The sequence below is a fragment of the Pieris rapae genome, chromosome Z (assembly GCF_905147795.1).
Source record: "Pieris rapae chromosome Z, ilPieRapa1.1, whole genome shotgun sequence".
Lineage (NCBI taxonomy): Eukaryota > Metazoa > Arthropoda > Insecta > Lepidoptera > Pieridae > Pieris > Pieris rapae.
This window is the reverse complement of record NC_059534.1, coordinates 1,659,124-1,672,315: the sequence shown is the minus strand read 5'-3', so window position 1 is coordinate 1,672,315 and position 13,192 is coordinate 1,659,124. Positions and strand designations below refer to the sequence as shown.

General features: G+C 31.8%; 1 protein-coding gene across 4 annotated transcripts; it reads left to right on the top strand.

Annotated features, from left to right (window-relative positions):
• Nucleotides 1-5,600: 5,600 nt before the first annotated feature.
• On the top strand, nucleotides 5,601-12,519 carry LOC110992648. Of its 4 annotated transcripts, none has more exons than XM_022258549.2 (3): nucleotides 8,006-8,073; nucleotides 8,246-8,610; nucleotides 12,269-12,519. In XM_022258549.2, the coding sequence occupies exons 2-3, from the start codon at nucleotides 8,268-8,270 to the stop codon at nucleotides 12,361-12,363; spliced, it is 438 nt and encodes a 145-aa protein (XP_022114241.1). In that variant the 5' UTR covers nucleotides 8,006-8,073; nucleotides 8,246-8,267; the 3' UTR covers nucleotides 12,364-12,519. The 4 variants fall into 4 exon arrangements, with proteins under 4 accessions (XP_045490114.1, XP_022114241.1, XP_022114242.1 ...); XM_022258550.2 differs by having other exon boundaries at nucleotides 8,031-8,073; nucleotides 8,250-8,610; XM_022258551.2 differs by lacking the exons at nucleotides 8,006-8,073; nucleotides 8,246-8,610 and adding exons at nucleotides 9,185-9,253; nucleotides 9,720-10,018.
• Nucleotides 12,520-13,192: the final 673 nt, after the last annotated feature.

The window sequence follows — 13,192 nt, the reverse complement described above, 5'->3', positions numbered from 1 at the left end:
TTTACGTATAAAATCATATCGTGTTATTAAAAAAAAAACACGATTTTTTCATAAAATTTTAAGAGAGATTATTAATATAACAAATATTTTCAAAAAATTGTAGCACATCGCCATCTTGTCTTGGTTCATACTGAACACAATTACGAGTGACATATTAAAATACAATGTTGCCATGTTTGGTTACAAATTCTCCGTGATAATAGATTAAATTGTCTTTGATCTTTATTTATGCACTATTCAGTGCCTGAGACCACAGTTTATGTATCCGATTTTATGAAGTATTATCTGTAGAGCTGTGGTCTTGTAGTTTTAAGCATGTATTTTCATAGGTTAATTATGTTTAGGGACCAAAAAGAGTTTATGACGTCGGTGGTACACTTATAATCATAATTTTTGCTTAATTACAAATTTTGTTAAATTTTGTATCAATTGTAGTAAAATCAAAAAATGTTTGTATTTGTGGTTTTCTGTCATTGACAATTGTAACAAATAAAAATTTATAATTATTGTAGTCCAAAAAGCTATTTCATCTTGTACAATTTGGTTATTTAAATTAAGCAATAATTATGAGAATTAGCTGGTGTACAGAGTGGACTTTTTAATAATAATTAACTAATAATGGAATTTTCTATAATTTTGTCTATAATATATTATACAAATGTTGTAACTTTGGTATTAAAAACTCCACTCAACCCTAAAAGATAAATTCACGTTCGTCGTATTCTGTGATAATTCTTTCGCAAATTAAAGTCAAAATTTGTTTTTATATTTTTGTTTGTTTCCAGAATGTTTAATGACTCACTTTTCTCTATCAATGCATAGATAAAGTGTATTTTATATAAGCGATGACTTATATTTTTTTCGAAAATATATGAACTATGTTTTTTTAAATATTATGTATAATTAAAATAGAAATATAAGAGACATTTCCTTACATTATACATTTTTCTACAGATTATGTATTTGCAGATATAGTCTATAGTAACATCAAACTTCAAAAACTGTCAACGTCAATGTGTCAATCCATTCAATTATATATTCGCTCTGAGAGTAAAATTAACATTTTTCATAAAAACAAACTACACCTAAAATCAATACCTATGCAAGATTCCACCTTTTCAAGTAAGCTTTTAGAACATGCGGAAAGAGAACAGCCGTGGGATTTAAGTTGCTTTTTGTTAACAACACTATATTGAAAGAAATTCCAAGTATATTTGAGAAAGCGCAGCGGTTCTCTTTCTCCACAGACTAGCAGCGTATGAAGCACTGTCAATTGTCACTTTGACTGTTGAATAAAATGGTTAATGTCTTTATTTATAATGAACTGGAAATTCTTTTAAAGCGTAAGTGTCACAACGTTAAGTTTGAACGGTTATGAGCCTAACATTCTGGGAAATACAATAAAATAAAAAAATTAAGATTTTACAAATTATTAAAATGTTAATAAAATCATTTATGTCATTCCCGACACCATGACTAAGAGCAAGATTACGTTTCCAGTGAAACTTGATTTTTTTAAGATTTTAATAAAAATAAGTTTATGTTATTATGTAAAATAATTAGGCTCACTTCATGAAACGGCATTTGAATACGTATTAGAGTGTAATTAGTAAATATATGATATGATGTCTTCGGACTAATTTAAAAAATAACTAAAGTATGTAAGGTAAAATTATAAATAATTATTATTCATATAAATTTTTTAAGTGATCCTATTTTAGTATCAAAAAAGGTATTTTGGCATATAAAATATTTCACCATATCTTGCTCAAAGAGTTGTGGTGTTAATTTATTTGTATATTAGTTTCTACTGTTGTACGCTTTAGTGAAATATATTACTTTTGTAATGACAAAATATACATTGTATATTATAACATATGTTTGTATTTGGTGTTTTATTTTTAAAAAATCCCTATAGATCCAGCTAATTACCACTTATATCATTACGGAAGTCTAGGGCGTTTATTATAAGCAACCTATCTTAGTTTTGTGAATAGTTATGCCACTGATATGTGCCAATAGAATGACAACTACAATGCTCCTACAGAATCTTTCCCCTACCACCTATTTCAAATATCCCTATAATTTTTGATGATCGAGGGTTTTAAGTTAATTTCAAATATGCATCAAAGTACATTCAAGTAGTTATTAATGGCGTAAAACTTCTATTTTGGAGTATTATATTTTGATATTTCAGTTGTAGACATCCTCGGTGGTTATATTTGGTTTAGTTTGTTAGTGGGATTCTAAGCTTAACATAAAATCCTGGGTGTATAAAGAAATAAAAGTAGTCGTAAAACCATGACAAATTTTTTCATAATAAATTTAGAAGTAACTCCAAGTTGTCATTAAACTATTAGCATCTAAAAAAATTAGTTATTAGTATTCATTTTAGATGGCACTAGGCTTAAGCTCTGTTATGGTAAAAGTAAAGCAAGATGTCACTTACACAAATAATTCGGCTCTAACTTAATAGATGTCTCTATAATAAAGCAATCAAGAATTTATAAAATCCTAATTGTTTCCTCAAATGAAATAATAATATTAAAATGGTTCTATTGGTGTTGTGAATTTTGCAAGTCTGTCTAATAATAGAGTCTTATTTGACGTCGTCGACTAATTAAAGACAAAAATGACGTTAAAATTTCTATCGTCAATCGGTTTGTTTTTGTAAACGTCATAGTTCCGAAATATGCAACAGATTTTCAGCGACTTTCTCTCAGGAAAACACTTAATTTGAAACGAACATTCCATATTATGATCTGAATTAGTGATTTTGATTATACCAAAGCAGTATTTAGTGTAATTGTGCAGTATTATTCGAATATGGTGGACCTTAGTGGTGGGCAGGACGGCCCCTTGGAACATGCATTTTCCAATACAGTTTTTATCATTCCTGGAATCGTTGTTGTGGGGTTATCAGGTAATTTATGATTGAATTTTTCTTTAAAATAATAATAACTTGAAACATCTACCATTTATATTGTTTTTGCAACATAAACTAAACTTGAAAATCGCCTGTTGCACGACAAATTTTTAAAGAAAACATTATTTATTTGGTCGCCTAAACTTACAATTACACCCAGATGTGTAATAAACGAATAGTAGCATTACTGTTAATAGCCTAGTGATAAAATTTCGTTCCACTATGTTTGTTTGTGAGTTACAAGTATAGAAACCTGAAACTGAATTTTAAAACCTTTTTTGTATATTGATTGTTTTTTGTTAAAATAATATTTATTTACTGAGGCATACATACTTAATATTGAAGAAAACTTTATAGATTTCAAGGCAAGTTTAGATATCTACAACATTTCTCAATATAAAATGACAGTGGGGTATATAGGTGGTTAAAAGAGAGAAGAATAAATGGTTTATCCAATACATTCATATTGGTAACTAGGTTTTATTTCTACAATGTTTGACATTGAGACATTTCTTAAAATATTGGTATGTATCAGAACCATACTTATGTTAAAAAAACCTTTTCTGTTCTATTTACCTTTAAACCTTTAAAGAAGATCTAACATTGTAACAGACGGTACTTTCTATAATTAAAAACCCTCGTTGCCTAGTGCCTTCTGTCACATAAAATACAAAATATCATTTTCAATTCAAGCACTTAGATGTAGCTACTTGCTCATAATTCTTATTGATAAAGTTTTAATTGACATTCAGATATTTACTAAAATATTTGTAGTCATTTGTGCAAATATAATTAATTTTAAAACATCTTATCATAAATAACAAGACAATTAGAATGTGAATTTTGTTACAAATATGGACAGATGGCTATAGACAATACTTTGACAAGATTTTAAAACCATTATTGACCAGATAACCTAATGAAATAGTTTTTTTTGTTTTTTTGTTAATTTAAAGTGAGAGCTGTATCATTCATCCTCACCAATCCTTGTGTCGCTTACAAACATAAATGGTTTGTTTGAAGTCGCCTGCATATTAATCATTCTAAAATTACACATAATTTATATTTTGATCAGACAGCTTAAAGTGTGTCTAGTTGCGGAAAATGAGTCCACCTACCTACCCTAGACAGCTTAAAACATTATTAAAATGAAGGTTCTTCATTGTTAATTTGACTTATCTGTGACCACTTTCTCTTGTGTGTGATGGATAAAAATGAATATGTATAAGATTTTTATAAATATGTGTTTATATAGTACTATATTTCTGAAAAAGAAAACCATGTTTAATTCCGATTCAAAGAGACATGAAAATATGACAATTTAGTTTTGTTAATATTATCATTTTGATTCCTGAAAGTATATGAAGTTAAGCTCCAGAAGTACTCAATCTTTTGTTTAGTTTTAAAACAAATAATGGCTTAATTAAATAGACGAAACAAGCAGAACACATAAGCAACTGTTTAAATAAGTTTAAACAGACAAGACATATGTTCAATACAAATAATATCAATCAACAATTTAAACTTTCATTATTACCATATATATATATTATAGTCTGGTGGAATAACTCATCCCTGTGGTTGTATATTTGACCAACGATAAAGGAATTTCGATACGAAAAACGGACCAAATTTGAGTCTAGTTGCGGAAAATAAATCCACCTAACCAAACAACTAACGAGTCTAGCTTAAAATGATTGTCTATGAATAAATTATCGCTTAATACAAATCGACTTAGTAAAATCATCAAGCGTTGAGTTTGAAATATAAATTTAAATTGGTTTTCCTTGAGTTATGTGAACCCAAGGCCAGAACATATCACAATGATTAATTAATAAAATGTATTTTTCATGTAGTTTTAAAGAAAAAAAATATTTTACATGTAGTCTTCGATGTACATATGTCGTAGCCAATTAGGTTAGTTGGCCGTTAAATCAACAGCCTAGCCTTTTTACTAAACAGCGCCGTTTAACAGAAACTAGATAACTAAATAACTAACTAGTTGGCTACGACGTATACACATATGACATCGGGAATATGCTTATGCTTAATTATGCTTATGAAATTAACACATCATTTTATGCTTCTTTTCTTTATTCTGCCCATACAAAACGCCAATTACATGTGTAGGAACCTAATCTATATTCAATTTTGTACGATTGTTCTTTCATAATAAATTAAGTTCAGATAAACACGATATTGATTGACCTTTACGATGTTCGCCGTATAAATATATATAGCTCGTATAACCTACTCTTGACTCGAGCTCATGATGCAGGCTTTTGAGTTCTATGGATATTCTTAATCGTCTTTTTTTATAAAACTGGCGAGGCGTGGACTCGCCTCTGCTGTCAAGCCCTTTCAAGCCAACAAAGTGATTCCGTTCCAAAAAAACATAACCAGGGCCTTCGGCCCAGTTAGTGATTAGACTGATCGAGGATCCCTTTACGCTGAAGGGACAGGTCGCCATATTTCCTCCATTTTTTATTCGTAATTATTTTTTAATGTATTTTGTGTCTGATTTATTTAGGTTTTCTTGTTTATTATGGTCACTGGTTAGGACAAGATTGTTTGTAAATAATTAATTAAAAAAAAATTAAGCTTGTACTTTAGAGCCGCACTCAATTCATATAAATTCGTTTCGATTCAGCATTCCGATCGTAAAACAGTTTATCACTATCTAACCTTCATTGTGATACGCGGACGACACACGCGCACACGTCATGCCGGGAAGCGAGGACTTAGAGAGAATAAGCGAGTTGCTCGACTCTGAGGAGCCACCGTCCAAACAGGAACTGCTGGAAATGCTGGAAAATGCCAATATTTCTGATGATATGAAGGAGAGTTTGAGGAGCATGCTCACGGGAGATATACCACAGGTGTTCGGGGCATATAGCACTGTTCTCGGTTTTGTTTTCGTCTTCCTTATATTCTCCATTATATGTGAGTAACTACTCATTTATTTTTAATAAAGTGCAATGACTAACATAATAATAATAATTCTAAAATTAATAAATAGAATATTAACAAATTTAAAAAGTTTCGGCCCTTGACTACGACCCTGTGGCAGACCATTAATTCTGGCATTTCCTCGCTGTATTACGATTATACGCTGACGATAGCACCAGCTCTGCAGTCACTGGTACTAAGCGCGAACCTCAATCTTTAATCGGGCGCTGATCCCCACGGCCCAAGTCTACTCCAAAGGAAACAAAAAGTTGGTGGAAATGTCTAAAATAAATAACTCACACACTATTAAGTTACTTAAAAATCAATTCGTTTTGTGCATATGCATAGAACATAAAATAAGGCCAGCCGGTTCCCTCACAATGTTTTTCTTCGTACGAGTTACATGCGCTATGAAGTGTTTTTTGTAAAATATATGTTTTGTGTGTATGATATTAAAAATGCACTCGATCGTTTAATTTTCATAGAAACAACAAGAATTGGACCCGATATAGTACCGAGAATAAGAATAAGGCGAAGTTTTTTTAAATAGGTCATTAGTGATACCTTTATATATAATATATATTATACTGTAATTTTTTGTTATGTATAGTACTTTATTTTCTTTTCTTTAGTTCTTTCCTTTAATTGTTTCTCTATTTTATTACTTCCCTTTCTTGTCTGTCTCTTCCCTTCTTTCCTTTTTTCCTTGCTTTAGTTCTTTGTTTTCTTTCCTTTTGTTTATGTTATTTTGTTTTAAGTTTTTTTTGTTAGTTAGTATTGTCATGTAGTATTTTTCCTTTTCAGCCGATTTTTTATAGAACAGTGTGCGGGTTCACACGGGCAGGAGCTACAACCGCCCATGGACACTCAATGCCCGAGGATTCGCTAGTGCGGCCTTTTAAGAAAAAATGTCGTTGCCCTCAATTAAATATACTAATGAAAGCTGCAGAGTGCTCGGGGAGTAATTAAACCCTCAAAATAATCGTTATTAAATTTAAACTATTTTGTTAAAAACAGAAAAAATCCGCAATGGCAATCCTCGTGACTACATTTGTTTGTACGCGGAATTTCTAGATAGTGACCGTTGATACAGACCAATTTTAAATTTACCATATAACATGCCCGAGTAGGTACTATACTTACTAGAATGCCTAAACCTTCCTCATGAATAATTCTAGATATCGGTGAAAACCGCAAGAAGTTTCGTGCACTATTTTAGTTTGATAAATTTTTATTTTTTTTGTCGCTGACTTGTACGCATTATCAAGCTCTACATTTCTCTATCTCTGATTAGGGCAGAAACAGACTACCACAAAAGTCTTCAGTCGGGTTAAGAGAGCCTGTGACTCACAAACGTGTGTGTAAGAGCAACCCAGTTCTTTAAAAATTCGGTTTCTGTGTATATGTGCAACGTCTTTGTAAACGGGGATCGGTGATCCCGTTGCTACTGAATGCTGTCTTCACGACATCTCATATGTTCGCAAAATTCCCAGTACGATATTGTCTCTAATGTATTTCATATTATATGCATTATCGTATGGGTTTAGCACTAAAGTGTACGTACTTTTGTGAATAAATCAATTTAAAAATTGGTTCAGTAGATCCAGTGATTATCTTAAACTCACACACGCCTATGTTAGATAAATAAAGTCGAGTCAAACATTATCGCCACGTAGGTAGTTTTGATTACTAAGATGTAGGCATAACATTTGATAATATGAATGTAAAACCTTAAATGTCATTTAAACAGCGATTTTAATTGAACTGAAGAATCTCGAATCTTATATTTTGGTTATCTTTGACAGCATTACGATGAAGTCGTTGACGCTGTACATCTCTTTGTCAGCCATTTTCGGCTGAGAGATCGGAAGAAGAGGGAACATTATTTACGTAAACAGATCACCTGACATTTAATAATTCTATGAAAGATATGCGTTACGTTTTACATCCAAGTAGACCTGAGTCAGGCAGAGTGGCTGATACTTGACCATAAATATATGAAACAGATGATGAAATCTTCAGCACATTGAAAGAAGGCCACAAAAAGATAAAAATTAGCTACTTGCTTATTTACCTTTACATTTTATATTTTAAAAGATATAAAATTATCGATTTGTTATCTGTTAATTTTTTTATCTGTATCAATTATATTATCTTTATATTCAGTAGTATATATCGGTGCTCACATATAGCGTGTGGTATGTTTATTTAAATATTATTTTAGTAGCTAATTCTATATTGCATTTTCACTATAATTTTTTTTTTCAATCCGTAACATTTAAACCACTCACAAGAGTGGTTATAAGAAATTGCGACACAAAATGTTGGAATTTAAAGAATAAATCTCAAAAGTTCTAAATTGTTTTTGAGGAAGGCCCAATTTCCCGGCAAAATGGCGGACCTCCAAAAGTTCATATCCGACAAGCTTCAAGAGACAATACACAACGCGGACGTAATGGGGATGCTTCAGAAGCTGCTAGAATCGTTCCAAGGCGAAGAGTCTGAAGGTCTCAAGGCGCAGTTGAAGGAGATAATGGAGCAATACGAAGAAATGGCTGATTCGGAGAAGGAAATGTTTTTGACATATATCAAAGAACTGTTGGCGCGAAAGTTGGCTACGCATTTCCAGAACAATCCACCGGATCTATCAAAGGTGGAGGATGTTCTGGCAGGAGCAGTGCGCGATCAGATGATATTTCTCGCGGTGGTGGTTTTAATTGTCATCGGAGTTGTTGGTATGTCAATTAAATATAGACACGGTTTGATCGGTGAACGTTATTATATATTTCATTTAATTTTGTAAAAATTCAATTAAGGAGGAAGGATAGGCTATTTGACATCATAAAAACCATTTCACATTTATTGACTATGGAACCCATGCGAAGAGCAGTTTTAGCGTATTGTTTTTTGCGGAATCTCGCTGTTGGACTGAGGAGCTTTGTCAGCTCAGCTTGTGCTTTGGCGACCATAGCTCAACCAGAATGGGCCTTTCGCGCGAGGTCAAATGCCTGAGGGATAAGACGGAACCTAGCTCGAGTAAGCAAAGTACGAAGTAAAGAAAAAATATAAGTATGGACATCTTAGCTGCCTAAAGAATCCTGAGCATCAGCCTCCAACAGCACATTTCCTGAACGTCTATTCTCTAAGGCTTCATATTACATCGTTTTAAACTTTGTCTTAAAGTTTTAACCGAAATAGTGCGCTGGAGCCCATGTTAAATTATTTATTAAGGCCTGAAAAATCCACGTGGATATATGCGATTATTCGATATATAACAGGTAATGTTATTTCAAACTGATAAGCAGGTCAAGACGAGTTATCTAAAGCTTGTTATCTGCGGATTTTGTTGCATTTATTACTTAGTGTTGCTAGTGGTCGGTGAGTTATCAAAAATAACCTTTATTGACGATTGAGATTTGTTGATTTGATTCGACTGAGTTTGAACTGTAGAATATATCTGTTTAGAGTTTAGACCATGGTTTTCCCTCCTTCTTGAGTCACACCTTAGTCCTTGAAAAATACCCCTATGAAACATTAAAAATACCAAATAATTTACATATTTTTTTCTATATAATATATATAAAGATTTTATATTAGGTTCCAATTTGTTTAAGCTTCAGTTTGAAGTCTCCACATGTTATATCCAGCTTTTGACTGTCAAATTAGCCTGTTTGTTATGTTCTGACCTCTTGGTTCTATTGATTTCATTTAATTTCTCGAGTATTTTTCAAGTGAAGAATTCAAATAGTCGAAAGTCGACTGTAATTCAATTCATAGGGTTCTCGGTTAAGGATTATAAATCTCTTTCGAATACGATATTTCTATACACTGTATATTAACACAGTTAACGAAAGACAATGGACGGTTACGAGGCGATGACGGAAGCTGTAAAGAATGCGGACGTTTTGTCAATGTTGCAAGATGTAGTGACAATTGACGCACACGACGAACAATCGCAGGAGATTAAAGAGAAAATTCAGGATATTCTGAAACAGTATGAGGTTATGGGGGAAGAAGATAGAACATTGTTTGTGGATAGATTAAAAGCGGCTTTGACAGAGAAATTGTCTATGAAAATGCAGGAAAATGATTCCTCCTACTGGCCTATGTTTATCGCTGTTTTCTTCGTGGCGTTTGTGATTGGTTTGTTGAAATTTACGTAATTTTTTACTACATTCACAAGAATTGTTTAACCAAAAATATCGGTATAATTTTATTCAATAGACCCCTGTATATACGAGAGCCTTATATTAAATAAGATGATGGTGGTGTTTTAATATATGTGCAAGCGTGGGATATTATGCTTTGAGTTGAAAGCAAGATTTGAAGGAATCGCTCACTTTACTAACAGTTTCGCCCACCACAGACTAGAGCACAGTCTATCTGCTTGGTTCCCGGGTTTTTAAAGATTTTTTCATAAGTTTATTTACATTAACAAAACATTATCACGTTTATTTTTATAACCAAGGGTACGCAGATGATGTCTATTGGGTTAGAGCATGATATTATTGTCTTATTCAAAAACACTTTACAAAAACCACTAAGGTGGTGTTTTGAGAGATGGATTAATGGCATTTTAATTAATTTCAATAGGGGAAAATCCTTTGACGTACAAGCAAGATTAGGAAACGAATTTTACTCGTATGTCGAGGTACATCTTTAAGCTCTAGTTATTACTAGACCTCTGAATAATTCATTTAATGAATATTAATCCTACACGTATTTTAAACACGAGAAATTCAATCCCTTTTGCCACTCTTGCAATAATATATTATCTTTTATTAGACATATAATGTCAGTAACTTAAGCCGGTTTTATCAGCTTCACACACGCATCCTTTCTGTATAGAGGGTAGGGTATTGATGAGTATATTGTCGTTGAGAGAAATCCATATAAAAATATGGTCGTTAAAGCCATATTTTTAGGCGTTATGGAGTAGAATTATTCGGAGTTAAGTTGAAAGAACGGTACTTACTTAATTAAAAAATATTGGTTTTTATAGGTCAAAATTCCATCAAAATTATTTTGTAAAGGTATCCTTGTTTAATCCTAATACTGTTATTGGCGTTTAATTTTCTCAAACATCGTTTTTGATCGAAATATACTTAACACGTTAAATTTGACGTTTGTTTCCATGTTTGGTGTGTGCGACTCCATCTTGTACAGACAGCGTTATGGTGGGTTTTTTAAAATTTATTTAAAGCCAATAACCAAATTAAATAACAATATAGGTTTTATTGTCACCTAAAATATAAATCTGAAATGGTTTTTAGAATCTTGTCAAACATAAATTATTACATCTTCACATTAATATAAATATCATTATCAAAGCAATAGTCGATTTGTAAAGGCTCCAGTAAAGCCTTATACAAAAGATCATTATTGAACCTTCAAAATAAAATAGGTCCTCGTATATTTCGTGAACACAATTTTATTTATACACAATAAGAATGTATTTTCAAAGGGATTTATTACTAACGACCAAATCAATAGACCTTACCTAGTTTTATATACCCTAGTATAGGTTTGTGAGATTTTAGGTAATCTATGCAGGCATTTAGAATTTAGTTTTTTATTTTAATCTATAACCCGGCTAAAGACGTGGTAGTCTGTTTCTTACTGTTTTTTTTTGTTCGTGGGGAAATGCGTTACGCGGGAGGGCCCGCGGCACGGTGGCCTGTGAAGGGTTATGTGGGACTCGCCACTGTGCATACCCACTAAAACCCCACGGAGCCACCAACAATCGCCCGAGGCAGGACACGGTAACAGCTTAGTCAGCAGCTTGTCCGCATAGTCTGTTTCTTACTGCCTTAACCAGAGAAATACGAGTTCTGGAGAAATGTAGAGATTGATAATGCCTACGAGTCACATATATCTACCTATTATCTACCTACCTACCTATATTATCTACTATATATAAATCTCAAGACCAGCTTTTTTGTTATAGAACTGGGGGGCAAACGGGCAGGAGGCTTACCTGATGTTAAGTGATACAGCCGCCCATGGACACTCTCAATGCCAGAGGGCTTGTATATTAACTATAAATCCTTGGATATGTCTAAAACTACTCAATTCATTTTCTTTAATTTCCTAATTAATCTTAACTTTTGTATTCGTACAGTTAACATAAATGAAATAACATAAAACAATTATATACACAAAAAGGTTCATACATTTAAGAAAGAAGAATAACAATACAAATTATTAAATACATTTAACTAAGTAATATCTAATTCGTTAATGTTGTGTGATGGTATGTGATGATATACGTGAGGGTATGTATGTGTGTATGTGTGGGGTGTTCTCATGATGCAATATAGCTCTATGAATATAATACTCTGATAATATAATATTATGATTATATTTTTTTAAATTCATGTTTCTTATTTTCAGTCTTCTTTGGATATAAACTATACAAGTCGATAAAAGAAAAAGAGATGAAGAAAGAAGAGAAGAAGAAACAGAAGCAGTCGAAAAAGAAGAAATGAATATTGTAAAGTGTTTGAGATAATATATAATAGTTTTAAGTTTCATTAAATTGTTTCAGAGTCCATAATTAAAAGTATATCATCTTAATCTATTATTAATTAAATTTAGAGGACGTAACCACTCAGTGTTGCCCTTACTGTAAAAGAGTATCATAATCAATAAAATTAAAATATCTAATAGATGGCGTAATAATATATACATATTTTAATTTGTCTAAATCACTGACTTGTCTTCTGGCTTTGTACAAATATATTTTGGTAATTTATTTTCGTTTTAATAGAAAACTTTTTTTATACAGAATTTCTATATTTTATCTCGAACGCTAAAGGAAATTATGTTAATTTTGAATTTATTTGTTGAAAAATAAAAATATTTTATTGTATTTGATTTTTATTGTATGAATTCCCTCCAATTTATTAAATTGTTTAGTTAATTCATTGCAGCTAAATATGTTTCCTACATAGCATTACAGCTTGCTAGCCATTGCTGTAAAATGTGCATTTATATGTAATAAAAGTTAGGAGTATCTGTCATGTGCAAGATGCACTAGATAACTAAATATATGAGAGGGCTGAGATATAACATAACGAACCTAATACAAACAGTGAATATATAAATACGGACGGGATGTCCTCACCAAGAGACCTTAGTTAACAGACGACGCCCTCTTAGGATCAGAAGTTCTAGGTTAGAATTATCTCAAAGCTATCTGGCTTACGATAATTATAACTTGAATTTTCGCCACCTTGAGATGAAGCAAGAACTGAATAAGACAGAGCAATCAAATCTGATTTATTGTTTTAATATTTTATAGACTACTTACACCAA